This window comes from Rhinoderma darwinii, chromosome 2, assembly GCF_050947455.1.
Source record: "Rhinoderma darwinii isolate aRhiDar2 chromosome 2, aRhiDar2.hap1, whole genome shotgun sequence".
NCBI lineage: Eukaryota > Metazoa > Chordata > Amphibia > Anura > Rhinodermatidae > Rhinoderma > Rhinoderma darwinii.
In genome coordinates this window covers 178,249,398-178,269,292 of record NC_134688.1, presented here as the reverse complement: position 1 = coordinate 178,269,292, position 19,895 = coordinate 178,249,398, and the positions used below count along the sequence as shown (strand labels likewise).

The 19,895-nt window shown below is 42.6% G+C and overlaps 1 protein-coding gene across 1 annotated transcript in view; it reads right to left on the bottom strand.

Annotated features, from left to right (window-relative positions):
• Positions 1-19,895, bottom strand: part of SLC9D1 (solute carrier family 9 member D1) — a 46,002-nt gene that overhangs the window by 13,906 nt on the left and 12,201 nt on the right. The window contains exons 4-8 of the mRNA XM_075852540.1: positions 15,333-15,518; positions 14,990-15,118; positions 9,056-9,148; positions 7,069-7,255; positions 1,133-1,250 (exon numbers count right to left, since the gene is read on the bottom strand). Of these exons, the coding sequence (XP_075708655.1) occupies positions 1,133-1,250; positions 7,069-7,255; positions 9,056-9,148; positions 14,990-15,118; positions 15,333-15,518 (713 nt within the window). The remainder of the gene's footprint in view (positions 1-1,132; positions 1,251-7,068; positions 7,256-9,055; positions 9,149-14,989; positions 15,119-15,332; positions 15,519-19,895) is intronic.

The following is a 19,895-nucleotide window of genomic DNA, read 5'->3' as shown; positions in this document are numbered from 1 at the left end:
CTTTGAACTAGTTATGATAATTCTCTCCTGTCTCCTAGGCTCCCATGTTCTGTACTAGAGCGAGCGGCTCCTTTACAACGAATGAGACATTATGTAAAAGGCTCCCATGGGGAAAAGAAGAGCTTAGTAGATAGAGTACACATTCCGTCTCAATTTCTTGATTTACATTCCATGGGCAACATAGACAATGGGAGGTCCCGAACGTAATTCTGCAGGGTAAGAAATGTGGGCAAGGTAAAGCGATAAGTACAGGAGTACAAGGAATTGTATTTATTTACTATTAATTACGTTACTTTAAAAATCTTTCTAACTTTACAGCTATTTTTCTTTAAGATGGCTAAAAGGGAATCGAACTGCTGGGCTTCCCCAATTGAAAATGTAGTTGTATAAAAGCAGACCACCACTTTAAGGCCCCATTCACACAGTTGTTTGGCGCGGATTTGGACACGGAAGTGAGGCAGAGGCGTTTTTTCCCCAGGCAGCTTTTGGCCGCTCACGGGAATAAAAGAGTCAGGTCCTTTCTTGCCGCAGTTGCTGCCTCTGACCTCCCATTGAAAAGAATGGGAGGCAGAAAGAACCCACGGCGCTCATTTACAGGCTGTTTCGCGGCGTTTTTGCATTAACTTCAAAGGCCGCAGGCGAAAAACACTGTTTTTTCTGCAGTTTTAGCAAACAAAAAAAAAAAAAAAAACCCAGTTTCAAATCTGAAGGAATTCTGAGGCAGATTTTTTTGACCTGCAACATTTTCACGGGAAGAACAATTTCATGCAGTGCTATTGCTCCAATTAAATCTGACAGACTTTGCAATGGCCGGTTTAAACATAGAACCATGTTCCAATTACAAATACACTAGAAGGAAATACTGAACAATTGTTTTAGTTCCCAAAGAATTGAAATTACATTTAAAAAAAACAAAAAAATAAACTAACATGACTTTCATTGCCTTCATTAATGGTATTTGGTTACGGAAGGACTTCTGTTTCTAGGATACTCTGCTGTAGATTTACTGGTGTAAACCTATTGCAAAGATTAGAAGCAAAATCGAGGCTTGGTAAAAATTCTCTTTCTTCTGGAAGGCAAGAACAAATGTCTAGTGGGAGGACTGAGCAGTAACTTTCTAGAAGAGTATTACCTGGAGTAAGTGTTCCCTCCTGCTTGAGTAAGAGTCGGCATAGCAGCTATGAAAAGACTGAGCTGGACATCCTGCATCACAAGCATACCCAGCAGCACGCTACTATAATCTATTTCACCTGCACAAACAAGGACAAACCAGGTTAGCGTGCAAAGCAGGAAAATACATTTTCTAGAAGTACTCCATATATACAATCTGCAATAAAAAAAAAAAGACCAATTAAAAGCACAGGCTAATGTATATAGTTGCTACTATGCGGGTTTTTTTTGGGCATACAGCTGATGCCTTTGCATGATTGTTGAACAATATTTTATCTGTGTATCCATTAAACTTTTTAATAGAACGTTTCTACTAATAGTGGATAATGATCATTGCTCAAAAAAAAAAATTACCAACGGTTCGTCTTCACTAAGTTGGATACAACTATTTGTGAAGAGTTTCAAGATTTGCTTTACATTATTTGAATAATAGGACTTTTGTACACAAACAGAACCATGGGTATAGGCCCTTGTTACTAGGAGGATGACATAAGGTAGGAAAAGTCTTGGCCCAGGCAGGCTTCAGCCCTACCACAGACACTGGCTAAAATCAGTTTGTACAGAAACAGTAGAAAGCACAAAAAACACCACATGTCCACGGTCCCGGGAGAAGAACCAACCAGACAGCCAGAGCAACAGGTCCCAGGCCTGTAACAAGAGAGTGGAATATTTGTCCCCCTATGGAGTACGAGAAAAAGATTATATGGAGTACAAAAATATTCGTTTTCTCGTTTATATCATTAAGGTTCCGCTAGATAATAAAAAAAAAACAAAAAAAAAAAAACACAACTTATTCCTATGAATGACCAAAAAGTGAGACGTACAGGACAGGGCAGCCAGTTATGAAAATTTTCTGATGGAAGTGACATCCACCACGAAGGTCGGTGTAGCAAAGCATCTCTCAAGGGTTCAAGGGGATGCCAAAATGGAGGGACCACATGAAGCCCTCCTTGCACGAAAGTCATTACTTGAAAATGAAGGGCCAAAGCTCGCTGAAAAAGTATGGACTGAGCAAAAACCTAACCCTTAAGGGAATACAATGCAAGTCCCAGATCAAGGCCGGATTCTAGGAAGGACAGGAGCCTGGATGTGAAACATACCACCAATGGATGAAAACGACCCTGTGCACGAGAAAAATAAGACTTCCACATACAGTGGAACCTCAGCTTCTATAGCCAAGCCATTAAGCACATCTGAAGTAAAGCAGGGTGGAAAGTGGACTTTAGAAAAGGAAGTCTGGTCTTGTTGGAAGATGCCAAGGTGGGTCTACGAGAAGGCCAACTAGGCCTGCGTACCATATATGGCGAGGAGGTTCCAGGGACAAGCAGGAATGCCTTGTCACTTTAGTTGTTTTTTTTTTTAAGCACTCTGGGCAAGCAAAGAAGGGTATCCTTTTGCCCTAGCCCCATAGTTTGGAACCTTGCGCTTTAGATTCGACCCGAAGAGATCCACGTCTGGGTGGAGAGTCTGTGGCCCAGTTGTCCACTGCTGGTATGCGAGCTGCTGACAGGACTCCCAGAGATCCGATCAACTCCTGGTGTCGCCAAGGTGGTTCAAGTAGGCAACCAACATGTAATTGTCAATCTGGAAGAAGAGTCCAATGGGATAGGGCGATGAAGATTACCCTCCGTTCCAAAAGGTTGATCTGTAAAAGGATGACTCCTACGTCAACCAAGTGCTGGGGAGAGTGTGAAGGCCAAAAACTGAACCCCATCCAGACAGACTGGCATCAGTTTAGATGACAAGCCACTAGTAGGGGGAAGGACCATCCCAGTGGGATGCCTGACGAGGTCTTCCACTAGCACAACTCCTAAAGAATCCAAGAGGGCAGGGGGAATCCACTTGTCTAGAAAGGTCTGAAAATTGTCCCATTGCAAAAAGATTGGCTGGAGAGGAATATGAAACGGCCTCGAAGGTCGACACATCCTGCCCAGCATCCCTATGCAGAAGCGGATAGAAGAGGGAGTGCTCTAGCCGAGGACCACTTCTGCCTGAAGGCTGGTGATCTTGTCCTCTGGGAGATGGACCTTTGCAGACCCATGTTGAAGTGCATTCCCAGAAACTCCATGTTCTGAGAGGAGAACTGGGAGGATGTCAAGATTATTCTGTCTGGAGGCCTTCACAAATAGGTTGTCCAGGTAAGGAATGACAGCAACTCCTCTCGTGTGCCATGAGAGACCCGAGGAGCTCTGGTGAGCCCGAAGGGGAGGTGGTGACGCAAATTGTAGGTAGGCGCGGATTGGGAATCCTTGCGACAGGACGAGGAGGTATGTATTGTGAATGTCGATGAGAGAAACTCTCCTTGTACCAATGTGTCGACCACAGAGATTCCACATGAAACCTTTGGATGCAAACAAAATCAGTTCAACTTTTTCAATACTTTTGGGGTGCTGGGAAGACATTTGTGGCGAACCCCCAAAAACGATCTGCCTGAGGAAGTCGGATGAGAATTTACTGCAGAAGGGAACGAACAGCCAACGGAAAAAAACCAGAAGTGCGATCTAGCGCGCAAGGTGGAGTCGAAGGACCTTCCTGTGGGAATGGAGGAGAACTCTATTTTGTAACCGGAGGACACCAAATCCCTAACCCAGGCGTCGTCAACATGAGCGAGCCATATCTCCTGAAAGGACAGCAGTCACCCCCCCCCCCTATTTGGACTCGAGTGAAGAGAAATCTTCAGGTGAAAGATGTCTTGGCAGAGGAGAACTATTGGCCTTTGGGGCGTTGTTGCCAAGCAGGGCTGTTGAAGCGACTCTGAAGAAAAAACCTCATGTAGGAGAACAGAATTACCAACTGTCCTCCTATATGAGGTCATGCTCTTCTTAGAGTCCAGAAGGGAGGACTGGTCGCCTCAACAGCCCTGCTTGGCAACAGAGCCCTAAAGCCCAGTAGTTCTCCTCTGCCAAGACATCTTCGGCCTGAAGGTTTCTCTCCACTCGTGTGGGTCAGTCTTACAAAAAAAAAAGTCACAGTACATGCTGCTAACGTGTTTATATTAGTATGCTCAGTTATATACATTTAATACTTATAATATTTAAGGTTCATTATGGTTTTACAATTTGTCCTCAAAAACGGTTAGCAATCCGTGACTTTTGGATAATTTGCCGTACAGCAAAAAAAAAAAACAAAAAAAAAAAACAAAACAGGTTGGCAAACCTGGAGGTGGCGTTAGCGTTTTTTACTTATTCCAAAGAACAGAGAGTAGGAAGGCTTTTAGAAGCATGGTTGGCCACCCAAGACATCGGACAAATAATATGCTGGATGGAAATGAAATCGGGCATTGAATCAGGCTGATTTAAGGGAAGTTACAAAGTGGAACTTTGAAGCCATATCCTACTGCAGCACGCCATCCAAGATACTGCCGTCCAGCCATTAACTCCAAACCAAAGAAGCCTTATTACCCAGGCGGATGCAAATGCATGGTGCAGACCAGAACTTGCTGCCACAAACGCAGACTTGGTCCAGCGACTACCCTGGAAATCGAACTCAGCTATACCGCATCTGACCATCTGTGTGGGATGGTGGTGTTCCAGTCTCTAGATACGCGGATCCACAGAAGGAGAAATAGACCAAAATCATTTACAATCAAGTCCTCAAAATGAAACAGAGTACTAATGCATTTTGAAGCAGCTGTCAGGATGCTACCATTCTTTGCATAAATCTCCTTAATCTCGCTATAGTTTGGAAAGAATAACCTTTGGTGCCAAGGGTGCCTCTTCCTAAGGGGTTATGGAATAATCCTTTACATGAAAGGTGTCTCTGAGCAGGACTCACATCTGCCATGCAGGCGTTGATACGTAAGGTCAGTTTCTAAATTCAAATTGGAAAATACACTGGAGGAGGGCGACTGATCCTTGTTAGAAACAATTTCTCCATTGGTAACTCGAACAAGAGACCCGTGAAGGGAATGGGACTTGATCTTGGCCCTTCTGTGCCTTTTAAGCGCTCTACCATGCAGTTAGAGCATTATCCAGAAAGAAGGGCACGAGTATGGCTGCGATCTGGAAAGGCAAGTGCTCAAAAAGACTAAACCATGGTTTGGGAGAGTGTAGGATTGTCCCCCAAGGCCTGAGCAAATGACTTTGCCCATTCAGAAGATTCTATCTCCTAGGTCGGGTGGGGGCATCATGGTAGTCCTGACTGCAGACACAGTGGGAAAAATGGAGTAAGCTGGCCGCATGGAAATAGTATATTACAGTGACCGCAGATATAAAGAAAGAGTCACTAACGCCCCCGGGGCCAGCAGGAGTCATTCTGGGAGGTGGACATTAGAGGAAGGTTACAACCCCTGGAAAGACAACTGTCAAGAATTATTTGGGCCCCCGAAGGAAAAAAACACATGTGGGGAAAAAAACAGGGGTCCCTAGAATAAAAATAAATAAAATATAAGCCCATTGGGCTGGCCTACCTATCCCCTGATGAGGTGTCACATGGACTGGCTGAAGATCCCGGACCTAGAAAGACTGGAGCAGGTTTGGGATGGCGCTGCAGCAGCAATGGCAGAGGAAACCCATCACAGAGGCCCACTAAGACTGCCTTCTCAGCACAAGCGGCCGATCGGATTGGGAAACCAGGTGCACAAAAGACACTGCCTAGAAAGTTACAACCTTGTCCTCCGGGAAGCTGTGGACTAGATTAGGGAGGTACTGCCATCGGAATGCGGCCAGCTGCGCCGTTAACTGAGCAGAAGAACAAGACCAGGATCAGGGAGAACCTGAGTGTCAATACAGCTGACCTCCACGTAGCTCCTCTTAGCAGAATGGAGTTGCGGCCTATTCCTTGCCTGCAGAGTGCATCCTATGGTGACGCTGGCTACGGTGACCGCTAGGGAAAGATAGTCTGTCCTAGGATAGTAGGCCCACTCTTATTTGAAACAGACCTGGTGACATACCCTGCTCAGTACAGGCCCAAGGGAGGGGGGGGGGGGGGGATTTCTCATACTCACCCTCTGGTGCCATTGGGTGCACACAAGGTCACCTCTTCAATAACCTCGCACATATAGTGGGGTAACTGGCACTCAGACCCGTGGATACAGAAAGTTAGGTTAAGTTACTAGCAGTGAGGGAAATTCAGTGCAGAGGTGAACAGGCCAACAACACGCTTGCAGCTTAGGAGAAAAAAAAAATAAAAAAATAATAGTAGTAGACCTGAGAATAAGGTCATGTCAGCCACCTATGAATACTAGGCTAAAACTGACTTAGCCAGAATCTGTAGGAAGAGTACGACCTCCCTGGGTGGAGCCAAGACTTTCTCAACCGTGTCGGCCTCCAAGTGGCAAGGGCCTATACCCATGGTGCCGTGTCCCCCAATGATATAAAAAGGAGAAAACTAAATTTAACAGCAGCCTAAAAGTAACATGCAAACATGGATAATGTGTAAAACTTTACTTCATCTGAATTATTGTAATTTTACTCTATCACAGTCTATTTTCAGTGTTCATTTCTAATGCAAATTATTAGGCCGGTCAGTCATGAGAGAAAACACAGTGGAGCTTGAGCCTGTACTGATCTAATGATGTCAATTTCTTTACTCTATATGCTTCTCCATCCGACATGTAAATTAGGCCCCATTCACATCTGCTTTGTCATATGTGAGGTTAAATATAATGTTACATACAATGCTATTTTACGCTGTCAACACTACGGACACCACGGCGGAATTAGATGGACCCCATTATAAGTCAAAAGAGTGCTTCAGGGTGCCAGGGATAGCCATGGTACATATAAACAACGTCTCATATTTATCAAATTTTATCTAATTAGATGACAGGCGATTATGGGTGTGTAGAAAGACTAGACCCGACATCCAAATAAGAACTCCGGAAACAAGAAAACCCTCAAAAAAAAAAAAAAAAAAAGTGTGTCGTTTAAACAGCAAACGTGAAGTTCAATTAGTTACCATCTTTATCTCCTCGAGAGCTGCCCGAGAGGAACCTGGATACCAAGGGAGTGCTAGACAAAGACAAACATGTCGAAATGAAGACACTCTGTGCAGGTCTGATTTGCAGGAAGTGTCCCCACAGTAAACCAAATGCAATCATTAAAACCGTCATAAAACATGGTCCTTGCACAGCAATTTTCCATACCTATAGGGTAAAAATAAATAAATGTTTAGACGCTTGACAATCATGTGGTCCGATTTTGTAGTCTTAATCCCATAAATCCTATCCCTCCTGAAAGTAGGTAAGAAAGTAGAAGGGAACGTATAGAAAGGAGTAAGATTGTCTGATCAGAGTACTCAGGTTTTGTTAAGAGACACATAAATAAGCAAAGGGGCTGTAGACACAAAACAGGAGGAGATTTTTAATAAAAGGAGTTGTCCCACCACAAAATATTATCACCTATCCACAGAATAGGTGATAAATGTTTGATCAACAACGGGGGTCCCGAGTCACCTTATGAGCGGAGACTCATGCCAGAGATAGCAGAGCGCTGTACTGTTCTGCTTCATTGTAGATTAAAAAATACATAGCCTGTCTGGTGTCAGATTTCCAAGGCAATGGCGGTGTGAGCGTGATCATTTATGGTAAGTTTGACTATTTTAAATTTACTTTCTCATTTTTATTCTATTCCTAAGATTGTGAAAATGTGAATAAAGTTAGTCAAATAGATCATAAGGGTATATTCACACAGTGCAGTAATCCCATGTTGTTTTGCCACGCGGCCGAAAACTGCACAGCAAAAAAAACGCATGCGTTTTTAAAGCGAGTTCCATGTTAACTACAAAACAGCAACAAATCGTGGGAACATGCATCTTTACAGTGCAGTTTTCAGGCATGCCGCAAAAACGCGTTATATGAATACACCCTTATGATCTATTTGAGTAACTTTATTCACCAAATCTTAATAAAAGTTAGAAAGTATTATTTGTTAGAAAGTAAATTTAAAATAAATGGAAGGTACCATAAATAATCACGCTCACACTGCCACCAGACAGGCTATGTAAGACGCGTACCAACTAGATTCTATAAACAGCAATGTGTCGTTTTCAGATTAATCTGCAAGTCACTGGCATATAACGTGGCCTTTCTTGCAGTCATACAGGTGTACTTTCATAATACTCCTGCTACAAAAATTTTTACATTTAGCCTGGCGTCATAGCACTGTACATGCATTCAGGCGGAATGTAGACGATTTAGGACAGTAAAGGCCCTTTTACACTGGGCAATTATAGGGCAGAATAGCGTTCATATAACGCTTGGGACGATAATTGCCCTATGTAAACAGGGCAGCGATCAGCAGATCAACGTTTGCTCGTTCATCTGCTGATCGTATAGCTTTAAAAAAACGTAAATATTATCGCTGTCGGCAGCACCTCTCCTGCGCTGCCGACATTACAATAATGTATGGGGACGAGCGATCCGAGTAACAGCTCGTCTCCATACATAGCACCTTGTGACAGGAGCAAACGAGCGCCAATCAACTAGGTCTCATTGATCGGTGCTCGTTGCACCGGCCAAAATTGGCAGGTGTAATAGAGTCTTAACTTGCATACAGCCAATTCACGGCTTTTAGCCCTCCATTAAAATACTGTGATAAGCAGAAAGGTCTTTAAGGCTGGCTTCACACATGCAGTTTTTGATGCTGCAGTGTTTTAGCCAAAGCCAGAAATGGACCCAAAAGAAAGGAAAAGTATTTTATACTTCTCTCTTTTGGACCCAGTCCTGTGTTTGAGACTGATTCACATACGCAGTTTGAGCCAAACAGAAGGCATTTACAGAAATCACAGATCTCAATAACAAGTGGATTATGCATAGTTTTAGGATCGTGGATGGAGCCATGCAAATCCAACCACTGGTGAATTGCACAGAAACCCCAAAACAACTCATTCTGCAGCAATTAGTAAATATAAAAAATAAAATAAATGCTAAGTAGCGGGCACCAACCTTTCTCAATTTTTCTGGGGAAAATTCCAATCCAACAAGAAAAAGTGTGAAAAACACGCCAAACTCTCCTAGAGTTTCCACTTGGACAATAGACTTTAAAAAAACAAATAAAAATGTGAGTTAACCAGCTTTACCACAAGTTCTTAATTTTTTTTTAAATAAAAACCCCCCACAATATTTAGATTATTATTTGGTTTCATTTACCAGTCTAGCCTGTATGTATGGATGGATGGGATACCCTTCCTGACAGAGCAAACTGAATTACTTGTAACTAAAAGGGCAAAGATTCCCACCAATGACATTTTCTGACACGTGTCAGAAGATATCGGAAGGTGAAACTTCACTTTAAGGACCTGTTCACACGGCGGAAATTTTGTGGCGGAACCCACCGCAAAATTGCTCCTCCCATTCATTTCAATGGGAGTTGGACGCTTCTTTTTCCTGCTAGCGGATTTTTTTCAGGTAGCAGGAAAAAGAAGCGTCCTGCCCAATCTTTGGGCAGATTCAGGAATAATTCCACGGAGCGATCCGCACGCAAAATCCACCGTGTGAACTGACCCTAAGGCCTCATGACCACTTCAGTATTTTTTTCTTCAGGGTTCTATCCGTTTTTTTAACTGATAGCACATTCATTTCAATGGGGCCATGCACACTTCCGGTTTTAACGGAAAAGTGTGGCCATTCCGTTAAAAATAGGACAGGTCCTACTCCTGTCTGTTTTTGACAGAACAGTCTCGGCCTTTTCATTGATTTGGTCTGTGAAACAACGGACTGCACACGGAAGCCATCAGTGTGCGGTTCGTGTTTCATGGATCTGTCATTAATGGCCTACGACGGCCAACAGAAGTGTGCACGAGGCTTTTGGCAGAAAAAAAAAATCTGCCTTAAAATTACTTCAGGAATTTTGAATTGCCATCTTTGACGCTTTTTTTTTTTTCCCACATTTTATGTAATATTTTTTTGCCTACACCCATTGAATCTAATGCAAAAACCTTGGGGAAACAAATCTCCCAAATGGGCGCCTCTGCCTTGATTCTGCGTAAAAATAAAAAAAACTGTGTGAACGGACGCTAAAACCCAACTCCACTGAAAGCCTGAAAATTCAAGTGCAAACAGTTCTCACACTACTTTTCTAGTATCCAGACCCAGAAAGATCCAGGGAAAACGGACATGTGGGGTGTGATTTGCACAATCTTTGTAGAAGATTGTAAGAAAAACAAACATAATAGACTTGTGAAAACAGGGTGAACAACCATTCCACAAATAGAAAGAAGATTGTTCCTTGTTTGGGAAGTTCATACATAAATAGGTCACGTCACGCCTCACACCTCTAGGTGTAAACAGTAGTCGTATTGAGCAACCCGCATGTAAATGTAGAGTACTTCTAGACAATGAAGGCTGAAAACCGGTTCTACAGGTCTCTGTTCTAGAACAGGTCAGTCTGCAGAACGGCGGTAAAGGAGTCCCAGGAGTGAGAAATAAAATGCGTACCCTCAAGAGTTTAAAAGATTAATACAAATAATTTGCTACATTTTTAGCCATAATTACACTATTTACAAAAGTGTTCAAGGCTATTCAGCTGATGTGCAGTCTTGACCAGGTCTACAGTCTCCATTGTGCTCAGGAACTGCTCTTCCAACTTTAAAGAGGCTCTGTCACCAGATTATAAATGCCCTATCTCCTACATAAGGAGATGGGCGCTATAATGTAGGTGACAGCAGTGCTTTTTATTTAGAAAAACAATCTATTTTAAACCACTTTGAGCGATTTTTCGCTTTATGCTAATGAGTTTCTTAATGCCCAAGTGGGTGTTGTACAGAGGAGTGTATGATGCTGACCAATCAGCGTAATACACTTCCCCCCATTCATTTACGCTGCACTAGCGATAGTTATATTGCTATGTGCAGCCACATACACAAACACTAACATTACTTCAGTGTCCTGATAATGAATATACATTACCTCCAGCTAGGACAGGATGTGTATTCAGAATCCTGACACTTCTGAATTTTTACGGTGAGATTCCAGCAAGGCAAGCGTAATCTCTCGAGATTACGATGTAACCTGTCATTTCAGACGAGATTACGCTGTAGATGACAGGTTACAACGAGATTACGCTTTGCTCTGCCGTAACTACCACAGAAACAGTAACGAAGTGCAGAGATTGTGAATAGACATCCCGTGGAATGTCTATTCACTGTCTAAACACTTCAGTATCGCTAATGTGTCAGTATAAGACAGCACATAGCGATCTAAAAGGATCCCTATGCGCTGAGGAAATGCATGGAGAGGAGTGCATGATGCTGACTGGTCACTGATTGGTCAGCGTCATACACTCTTCTGTACAACGCCCACTTGGTCTAAAGTAAAACACGCCCAGTGGGGCATTAAGACACTCATTAGCATAAGGCGAAAATAAAATCGCTAATAAAGTGGTGAAAATAGATCGTTTTTTTAAATAAAAAGCATTAATGTCACCTACATTATAGCGCCGATCTCCTTATATAGGAGATAGGGCACTTATAATGTGGTGACAGAGCCTCTAAACGTTGCCATATACATTAGATATTTAAGAACCGATCTTAATTTTGATGCCGGTCTCCTAGGGCTGGGCGATTAATAAAATTAATTTGATTAATTCGCCCTCAAGGACTCTCACGATTCTGTTTAACAGAATCGATTGTTTAGTGGCGCCTTCGCGTTGAGCTGCAGGAGGAAGCTCCGCCCTGCCGCCTGGTCCGCCCTGTTCTCTGCTTCCCCATCCAACGGATGTTCTGTACTGAACAAAGCGATACAATACGGAACATCGGCAACCTCTGGCTGGGGATTCAGCTCCTAATGGCAGCTACAGTGGCGATATCTATAAGGAAGAAGGGGAAGGGTGTTATTTGCAAGGGTGTGTGGCACTATCTAGATGTGCACTGACACTATATTGGGGGGATGGAACTGTGGGCACAGGCACTATATGGGCACCATATGGGCGCACTATCTACATGGACACTGCTATTTTCAGGGGATTAATAAAAAAAAACCTAACAAATGAAATCCACACTTTTTTTTATTTTATTTCTTAATGGCCATGAAAAACGGAATGGAAATGGATGAGAATTTGGAGACACTGGTGCAAAATGAAAATGAAAAACTGACATTTGATCAGTTTTTAATGGCCATTTATTTTTTTACAGTCTTGCCTCAATCTCTATGATGCCGGGAGTCCCGTTCACACGTACCGTGTTCGGGCTGGGAAATCCGGCAGACACACGGACCGTTTTTACTCCAATCACGGTCGTGTGAATCCAGCCTTAATGTCATTTATTAAAACCCCATGGTGGGGCCGGTACCGCACATGGTCCTGCTCACACTTCAGACACTATAATGTTATCTCGCCCCAGAGTGGAGAGGAAAAAAAAAATATATAGGATTTTTTTTTGTGGCAAAAATCGCCCAGCCCTACTGTCTCCAGATGCTTAATCTGGGCTTGTTAATGTCCATAGGGCAGTCTTTTAGTGATTGACAGCCCTCAGTATACGCAGACAACGCGGTCAATCACAAAGTAGGACTGCCGAATGGACGTATAGAATGTTCCATTGTTACGTATTACAAGTTCTACTAAATATGCGCCCACAACTTTATATGTCCATCTGCTTGGCTTCTCCTGCTCTAAAACATGCTGGCAGTAGACGAAGAAGCATGTTCCAAAGTGACAATTTCCAGTTTCCATTTTCAGCAACCCTTACTACTATGGCATATATGCTGTTCATAAAAACATAATGAAGGATTTTATGTAATATTTTATCTAAAGAACCTTCTAACACAAATGCACCCTAAGAAATAATAAATTATGTGTCAACATGTAGTACAATAAGGTCGGATTACAGTCACATAAATCTGTTGGCAAGTGGTTCTGAATGCCACCATGGCAGGATTAGAAGAACTCTTTCTTGCCAGCAGTGAACTTCAAATTGAGCCAGTGCCTCCAATAAAGGATCTATGACAGGTGGGTAAGGAGGCATCATGTTACCTACAACAAAGCTGCAGCTAAATTCCCCCAGCTTCTCCAGAGCGCTCCTCAATGATACTGAAGATAGCTGGATGGGCTGAGCCCTCCCGAACCGCGACCCGTGCTCAACACAGCAGAAACTCCTCACATTCATAAAGCCATGTAGACAAATAAATGTACAAATTTTACAAAAAAAAAAAAAAAAAAGTGAAAAGCATATATGTGTATTGATTAACACACAAACCATAAAGATCTGACAGTCTAAAGTCCCCAGTGGAACTGGCAGTCTCATATCCCTATTTCTAGCACAATGCTACACACCCAGGGATGTTTTTTTATTTTATTGTGGTAGTAAACATTTGTAGTCAGAGGACATCCACACAAATACAGATCCAACATGTAACCTTTATGCAGAGATTTTATTTATTGAATTTTTTTTAAACCCACTTGGCCCTTATTTGCTACAAGACAGCAGTGATAAAAAAAGGACCTGACAACTGACATGTTCGCTTTAAAAAAAATATTTGAATTTCCCACAAAATAATAAATTCAGGAGAGTCCTGCCTTAGAACTCTTCATTGGGCCGTTCCTGTTAGGGCTGGTCCACACAATGGATTTGCTGCAGAAAATGTTCACATCAACTAGCAGACCAGACAGTGTTACAGACGGAAATTTTTTTTTTTTACATCAGTTTGATTTTAGTGCTTTATTAAAAACGTTTATATTTATTTGTGTGTTTGTGTTTTACTTTTTTTTTATTTTTTAACTTTTTCTTCCCTATGGGGGCTGCCATTTTTTTTTCCATTTCTGTATGTGTCGATTAACGACACATACAGACATGGAATACGGCACATACAGTCCCATAGTGAATGAGAACGGGGCCCGTTCCATCCACTATGCTGTACGCCGTCTGTGTGGGAATGGCGCATGCACCGCTCCCACACAGTCCAAGTTGAACTGTGCGCCATCCGGCGCCATTTTCCTGTAGACCGGAAGTCGCGGCCGGACAGTAAGATTACTACTTCCGGTCGCGGCTTCCGGACTTGTGCACTTAGAGCGGCGGTAGCAGACGGAGCGGACGGACCGGCGGCGACTTGAGCAGGTAAGTGATTTCTGTGTATGTAAGTGTTTTACTGTGTGTTTACTAGTGTATGTAATCCTACTACACTGTGTGTTAGCTCAAAAAATGGCGACACACAGTGTAGGAGGTTTGACCGTTCAATCCCCTCGTTTCTCCCGGCACTAGCCAGGATAAAGGAGGGGGGGGGGATTCTGAGAGCTCACTAGAGCGAGTGAGTTTTCTCAAATTTTGCAGCATAAAGCAATGTGGTTGCTTTACCACATGCAATGCTGCAATTTTGGGAATTGCTCCATCTAGTGACCAGCACTGGGAAATATTATAAATTAGAATCTAATTTATAATATTTCCTGACTCGTGAAAAAAATAAAAAAAATTAGAACAAATGTGTAATCACCTATGCACTAATTGTTTAACTAAAAAAAAAAAATAAATACGTTTTTTTCTAGCAACACATTGCCTTTAATGCTGCGGAAATTTTCTGCAGCAAATTCGTTACGTGTGGACAAGCCCTTATTCTCCTGGTATCGTAAGACTAAATCGACAACTGGGCTTTACCATTCTCCTGGCCGCTTGGGCGTGTGGCTACGAACAGACACTGTCCAATTATTATAGTTAGTGTCAGTCTGTGTAGGAACACACCCTATTGACAAGGGCCATGGTAACGTCCAGTTGCTTATACGCTTTCAGGAGGAGAAAGAGGAATAGCACAGAGTTCTAAAAGAAAACTAAAAACCCTGTTTCAGCATTGGCATTTCATGAAGAATATAAGAATGGTATTTACTAAAACAGAGTGGAGAATGTGAAAAAAATAAATAAAATAATCACTTTAGAGATGTAGACCACAGGATAATACCTTTATACTGTTTAATCCGGATGGCCCCAGAAGAACGCCACAGATGATATAACCAAACATTGTTGGCAGTCCGATCATCGTGCACACCCATCCACAAGGCAGAGACACCATTACTATGGTCACTATATCCTAAAGGACAGAAGGTTATGCCTTAGTCAAAGCATCGATTGCAGTGGATTACAGCCAATTATTCATTCGTCAGAAGCGATTTATCTAATGCCTGGGGTTATCACCGCACACGTGTAAAACAAAGTGACAAAATGGACCTTCTTGGTAAGAGTAATGAATAGACATCATGCATCGCTACACAGTAAACACACAGTTGTGGTACAGCGAGAGGTACCTTAATAAAATGGTGGTCAGCGCGCGGTATGGTAGAATCCCTGGGTTTGGTCAAAATGTACTGGTTATTTTGCGAGTCAATCAGCATACTAAGTCCTAAGTCGTCATCTACTTGGTGATGGGATGAATTCCTCTTTACGTCATCTTCCTCGACTCTCAGGACAGCCTCAACGTTTACACCGCGTACCTGTTGCCAATACAAACTGTGATGAGCGTGGGCCCTTTGTGTCAGATCAGAAAGAGCTGCAGTATAAAGTAAAGATACCATGTAAGAACAGGGAGTTTTTCCAATAAAACAAAACAAGATATTCCCACGTTCCGCGTCACAACCAGGTTATCAAATGACAAACACATGACTGGCTGTTAAGGGCAACAACTTCCCTTTTCTGTTGCACTAGATATCATTCATCGTGGATTTTAGCGTGGTCAGGTGCCATTAAAGAGAATAAAAAGGACATCAGACTCACTGGATGGCCATGGGGCTACATGGAAGCCCTGCAGTATTCAGCCGTACCTGCAAGGATGATCAGATCAGAAACATGCCAACATTGTTCTCGATTATTTCGCACATGACTGCTGCATAAGCAAACACTCCCAAAGATTCGTGGCTCACTAAATGGAATGGATCATGTATTTCATTTTAGTTTAAATTTAACCCTTTAAGGACGCAATTATTTGCTTTTCATCACCGCATTAACAAAAATAATACAGCTTATTTTTTGAAGGAGGAGTAGTAGTAGTTACATTGGTACCATTTTGGGGTACATATGACTTTTTGATTACTTTCTATAGGTTGTTTTTTTTAGTGGGAGATGTGATAAAAAAAAAAAAAAAAAAAAAAACACAATTCAGCCATTGTTTTATAGTTTGTTTTTTTACAACGTTCACTGTGCAGGATAATAGCAATTAGACCTACTGGTAATTGTATTTCCAGGAATCCATCATGACAGCACTACAGGAGGTTGCCCTATTGACCTCTGTAGGAACAGGAAGACAGAGAGGTTAAAAGGCCCCTCCCACCACCCACTTGCCAGTGTTTTTCAATTACTACACCAGGATGGATGCAACCCTATTTTATTTCTAGGGATAATAACCGACATGTTACTTGCACAAATCAGAATTCAATAAGGGAGGGAATGTAAGGGTGCTGTCATGATGGATTCCTGGAAATACTATTACCGGTAGGTCTAATTCCTACTTTCCAGTACATCCCTCATGATAGCACTACAGGAGCAATACCAAATTATAATGCTCAGGGCGGGACTACGGATTGAAGGACTTTTCTTCCAAAACTTAAATCCGTATCGGACAGAACATCGAGCCTATAATGTTTGCAAAACGTACGATGGCTTGACCAAGTGGCAGCTCTGCAGATTTGGTCCATAGAGGCTTCTCTTCTTTCTGCCCAGGATGCCGAAACTGCCCTCGTTGAATGGGCTCTGTTGCCTTGTGGGGAACATAGACCTTGGGACTTGTAGGCTTCTTGTATGGTAGTTTTTACCCATCTCGCTAGAGAGCCTTTTGAGGCTTTCTTTCCTCCAAACAGGACAAATAGATTTTTATATCTTGTCTCCAGGAGGAGGTTCTAGCCAGATACTGAAGAATTGTTCGCCTGACATCCAGGCAATGGAATTTTTCTTGTTGGTTTTTTGGATCTGGATAAAAGGAAGGTAGAATTATTTCTTGTGCTCTATGGAAAGCAGTAGATACCTTTGGAATAAAGGAAGGATCCAGCATTAGGATGATCTTATCCTCTTGTACATTTAGGTACGGTTCTATGACTGACAGAGATTGGATTTCTCCAATCCTTCTTGCTGAAGTAATAGCGACTAAGAATGCAGCTTTTAGAGTTAAAAAGTGCATACTAATTGTGTCGAGCGGCTCAAAGGGGGGCTCACAAAAAGAGTTGTTAACACCACATTCAAATCCCAGGTAGGAACGGATTTCTTTAGGGAAGGTTTCAGTTTAGAGACCGCTTGAGTGAATCTTATGATCCACCGATGTTCAGCCAGAGGAGTGTTAAAAAAATTACCTAAAGCTGAAATCTGTACTTTTAAAAGGTACTAGGACTAAGTCCTTTCTTGAATCCCAATTGTAAAAAATCTAGGATTTTCGCGATGTTGGGAGAAAAGGGGTCTGGTCCTGGGTTTCCATACCAGGAACAGAATTTCTTCCAAATTTTTTGATAGATTTTTGAGGTAACTTCTTTATGACTTGATAAGATAGTTGAAATTACCTCATCTGACAGACCGTAGTTCCTCAAGATCTGCCTTTCAGGATCCAGGCTGACAATTTCAGAGTTTCTATTCCCTGAAAGAATAAGGGACCCTGGGAGAGAAGATTCTCCTTGACTGGTAGCATGATAGGGTCTTCCAACGCTAGGTATTTTACGATTGTAAACCAACTTCTTTTTGGCCAATAGTGAAGCATAATGATGAGCTTTGTCAAATCTTCCTGGATTTTTCTTAATACCATTGGTATTAGAGGAAACGGAGGAAAGGCATAGGCCAGATCCATGTCCCAGGGTTGGGACAATGCATCTACTCCCAATGGGTTGTCTCTGAGATTTAGGGAGAAGAATGTCTCTACTTGGGAGTTTTTCCTCGTGGCAAACAGGTCTATTTGTGGATAACCCCATTTTCCGGTTAAGGACAGAAAGACTTCCCTGTTTAGGGACCATTCTCCAGGGTCTACTTTTTCCCGACTCAGGAAATCTGCTGATAGGTTCTCTGAGCCTTTTAGGTGGACTGCAGACTGATAGGACATTTTCTTCTGCCCAACTGAAAATTTGTGAAGAGAGGGCCTGAAGAAGAGTGCGTCTTGTTCCCCCTTGATGGCGAAGAAAGGACACCGCTGTCATGTTGTCCGATAAAATTCTTATATGCTTCCCTTTTATGATGGGTGAGGCTCTTATAAATGTCTCCCATACGGCTCTTAGTTCTTTGAAGTTTGAGGACATCATCTTCATTTGAACAGGCCATGTGCCCTGAAAGTGCTGGTCTTGGATTACCGACCCCCAGCCGTGTTTGCTGGCATCTGTGGTAATCACTACATAAGGAGAAGTTCTCCAGGGGACTCCCTTGTCTATGTTGTTTGTGCAGAGCCACCACAGGAGGGATGATTTCACAGTCTCGGAAATTAGAATTTTTGAATTCAGAGAGTTCTGTTTTCGATCCCACTGGGACAAGATCAGATTCTGTAAGGGTCTGGAGTGAAATTGGCTCCATGGAATAGATTGGATGCAAGACGTCATCATTCCCAACATCCGCATACATTCCCTTATGGAACAGGCGTCTTTCCCCCAAAATTTCCTTACTTCTGCCCGTAGGAGTATTTGTTTCTCTCTTGGGAGGAAGGAATGTTGAAGGGAGGAGTCTAGCAGTACTCCTAAGAAGACCTTCTGTTTTTGGGGAGGAAGACTAGACTTCTGAAAGTTGATTATCCATCCCAATTCCTGTAGTAGGGAAAGAACCTGTAACCGATGACTGTCTAAGATAGACGGAGTATCTGCCGTCAACAAGAAGTCGTCTAGGTATGGGATAATTACTATGCCCTGACTTCTTACGAATGCCATGATCTCTGCCATAATTTTTGTAAAAATTCTGGGGGTGGAGGAAATGCCGAAAGGGAGGCAGACAAACTGGAAGTGGAGAATGGAAGGACCGTCCTGAATTGCGAATCTGAGGAATCTCTGGTACGCGGGGTGGATAGGAACGTGATAATACGCATCCTTTAAATCGATCGTACACATTGATGCCTCTTCCCTTATTAGAGGAATAGTCGATCTGATAGACTCCATCTTGAATTTTCAATATTTCACCCATTTGTTTAGGACCTTCAGGTTGATTATTGTCCTGTAGGAACCGTTTGGTTTTTTGACTAAGAAGATTTTTGAATAGTGGCCTTTGCATATTTCGTTGTGGAGAACTGGCTCTCAATTTGAGTAGTTTCTGGACGTCCCGGATAAGGACCTGATGAAGGTCTTTTGCTTGGTACTGGGTTATTAGGAATTTCTCTGGAGGAATGGAGGAAAATTCTATTTTGTACCCTTCTTCTATGATCTTTAGAACCCAGGGGTTATTCTCGACCATTTGGGATAAAATTGTAGGAGTCTTCCTCCTATGCTCTTGGCGTCATTGCTTTGAGGCCTGGAATGAATTATTTGAGTTAAGGAGATATCCTCGACCCCTTTTCCCTTTGGGGTAACTCCAGTGACCGGACTTCCCTTTCCCGCTGTAGTTCTTTAAAGGTAGGATCCCTCTGTTGGCGAAATCTTCCAAACTGAGGGGGTTTTTTTTAGTTTCTCTTCAGGAAACCCCTTTTTCTTATCTGCTGCACTCTCCAGCATGTTATCGAGGAGAGGACCGAACATTAGAGACCCTGTAAACGGGATAGAACACAATTTGTTCTTGGACTTCGTATCTCCTGACCACATTTTGAGCCATAATGCTCTTCTAGCAGCATTTGAGAGAGCCCCATTCCTGGCAGCAAATCTAATAGATTCCGCTGAAGCGTGTACAAAGAATCCGGTTGCCATTTTTAGTAAAGGTAGAGATTCTAATAG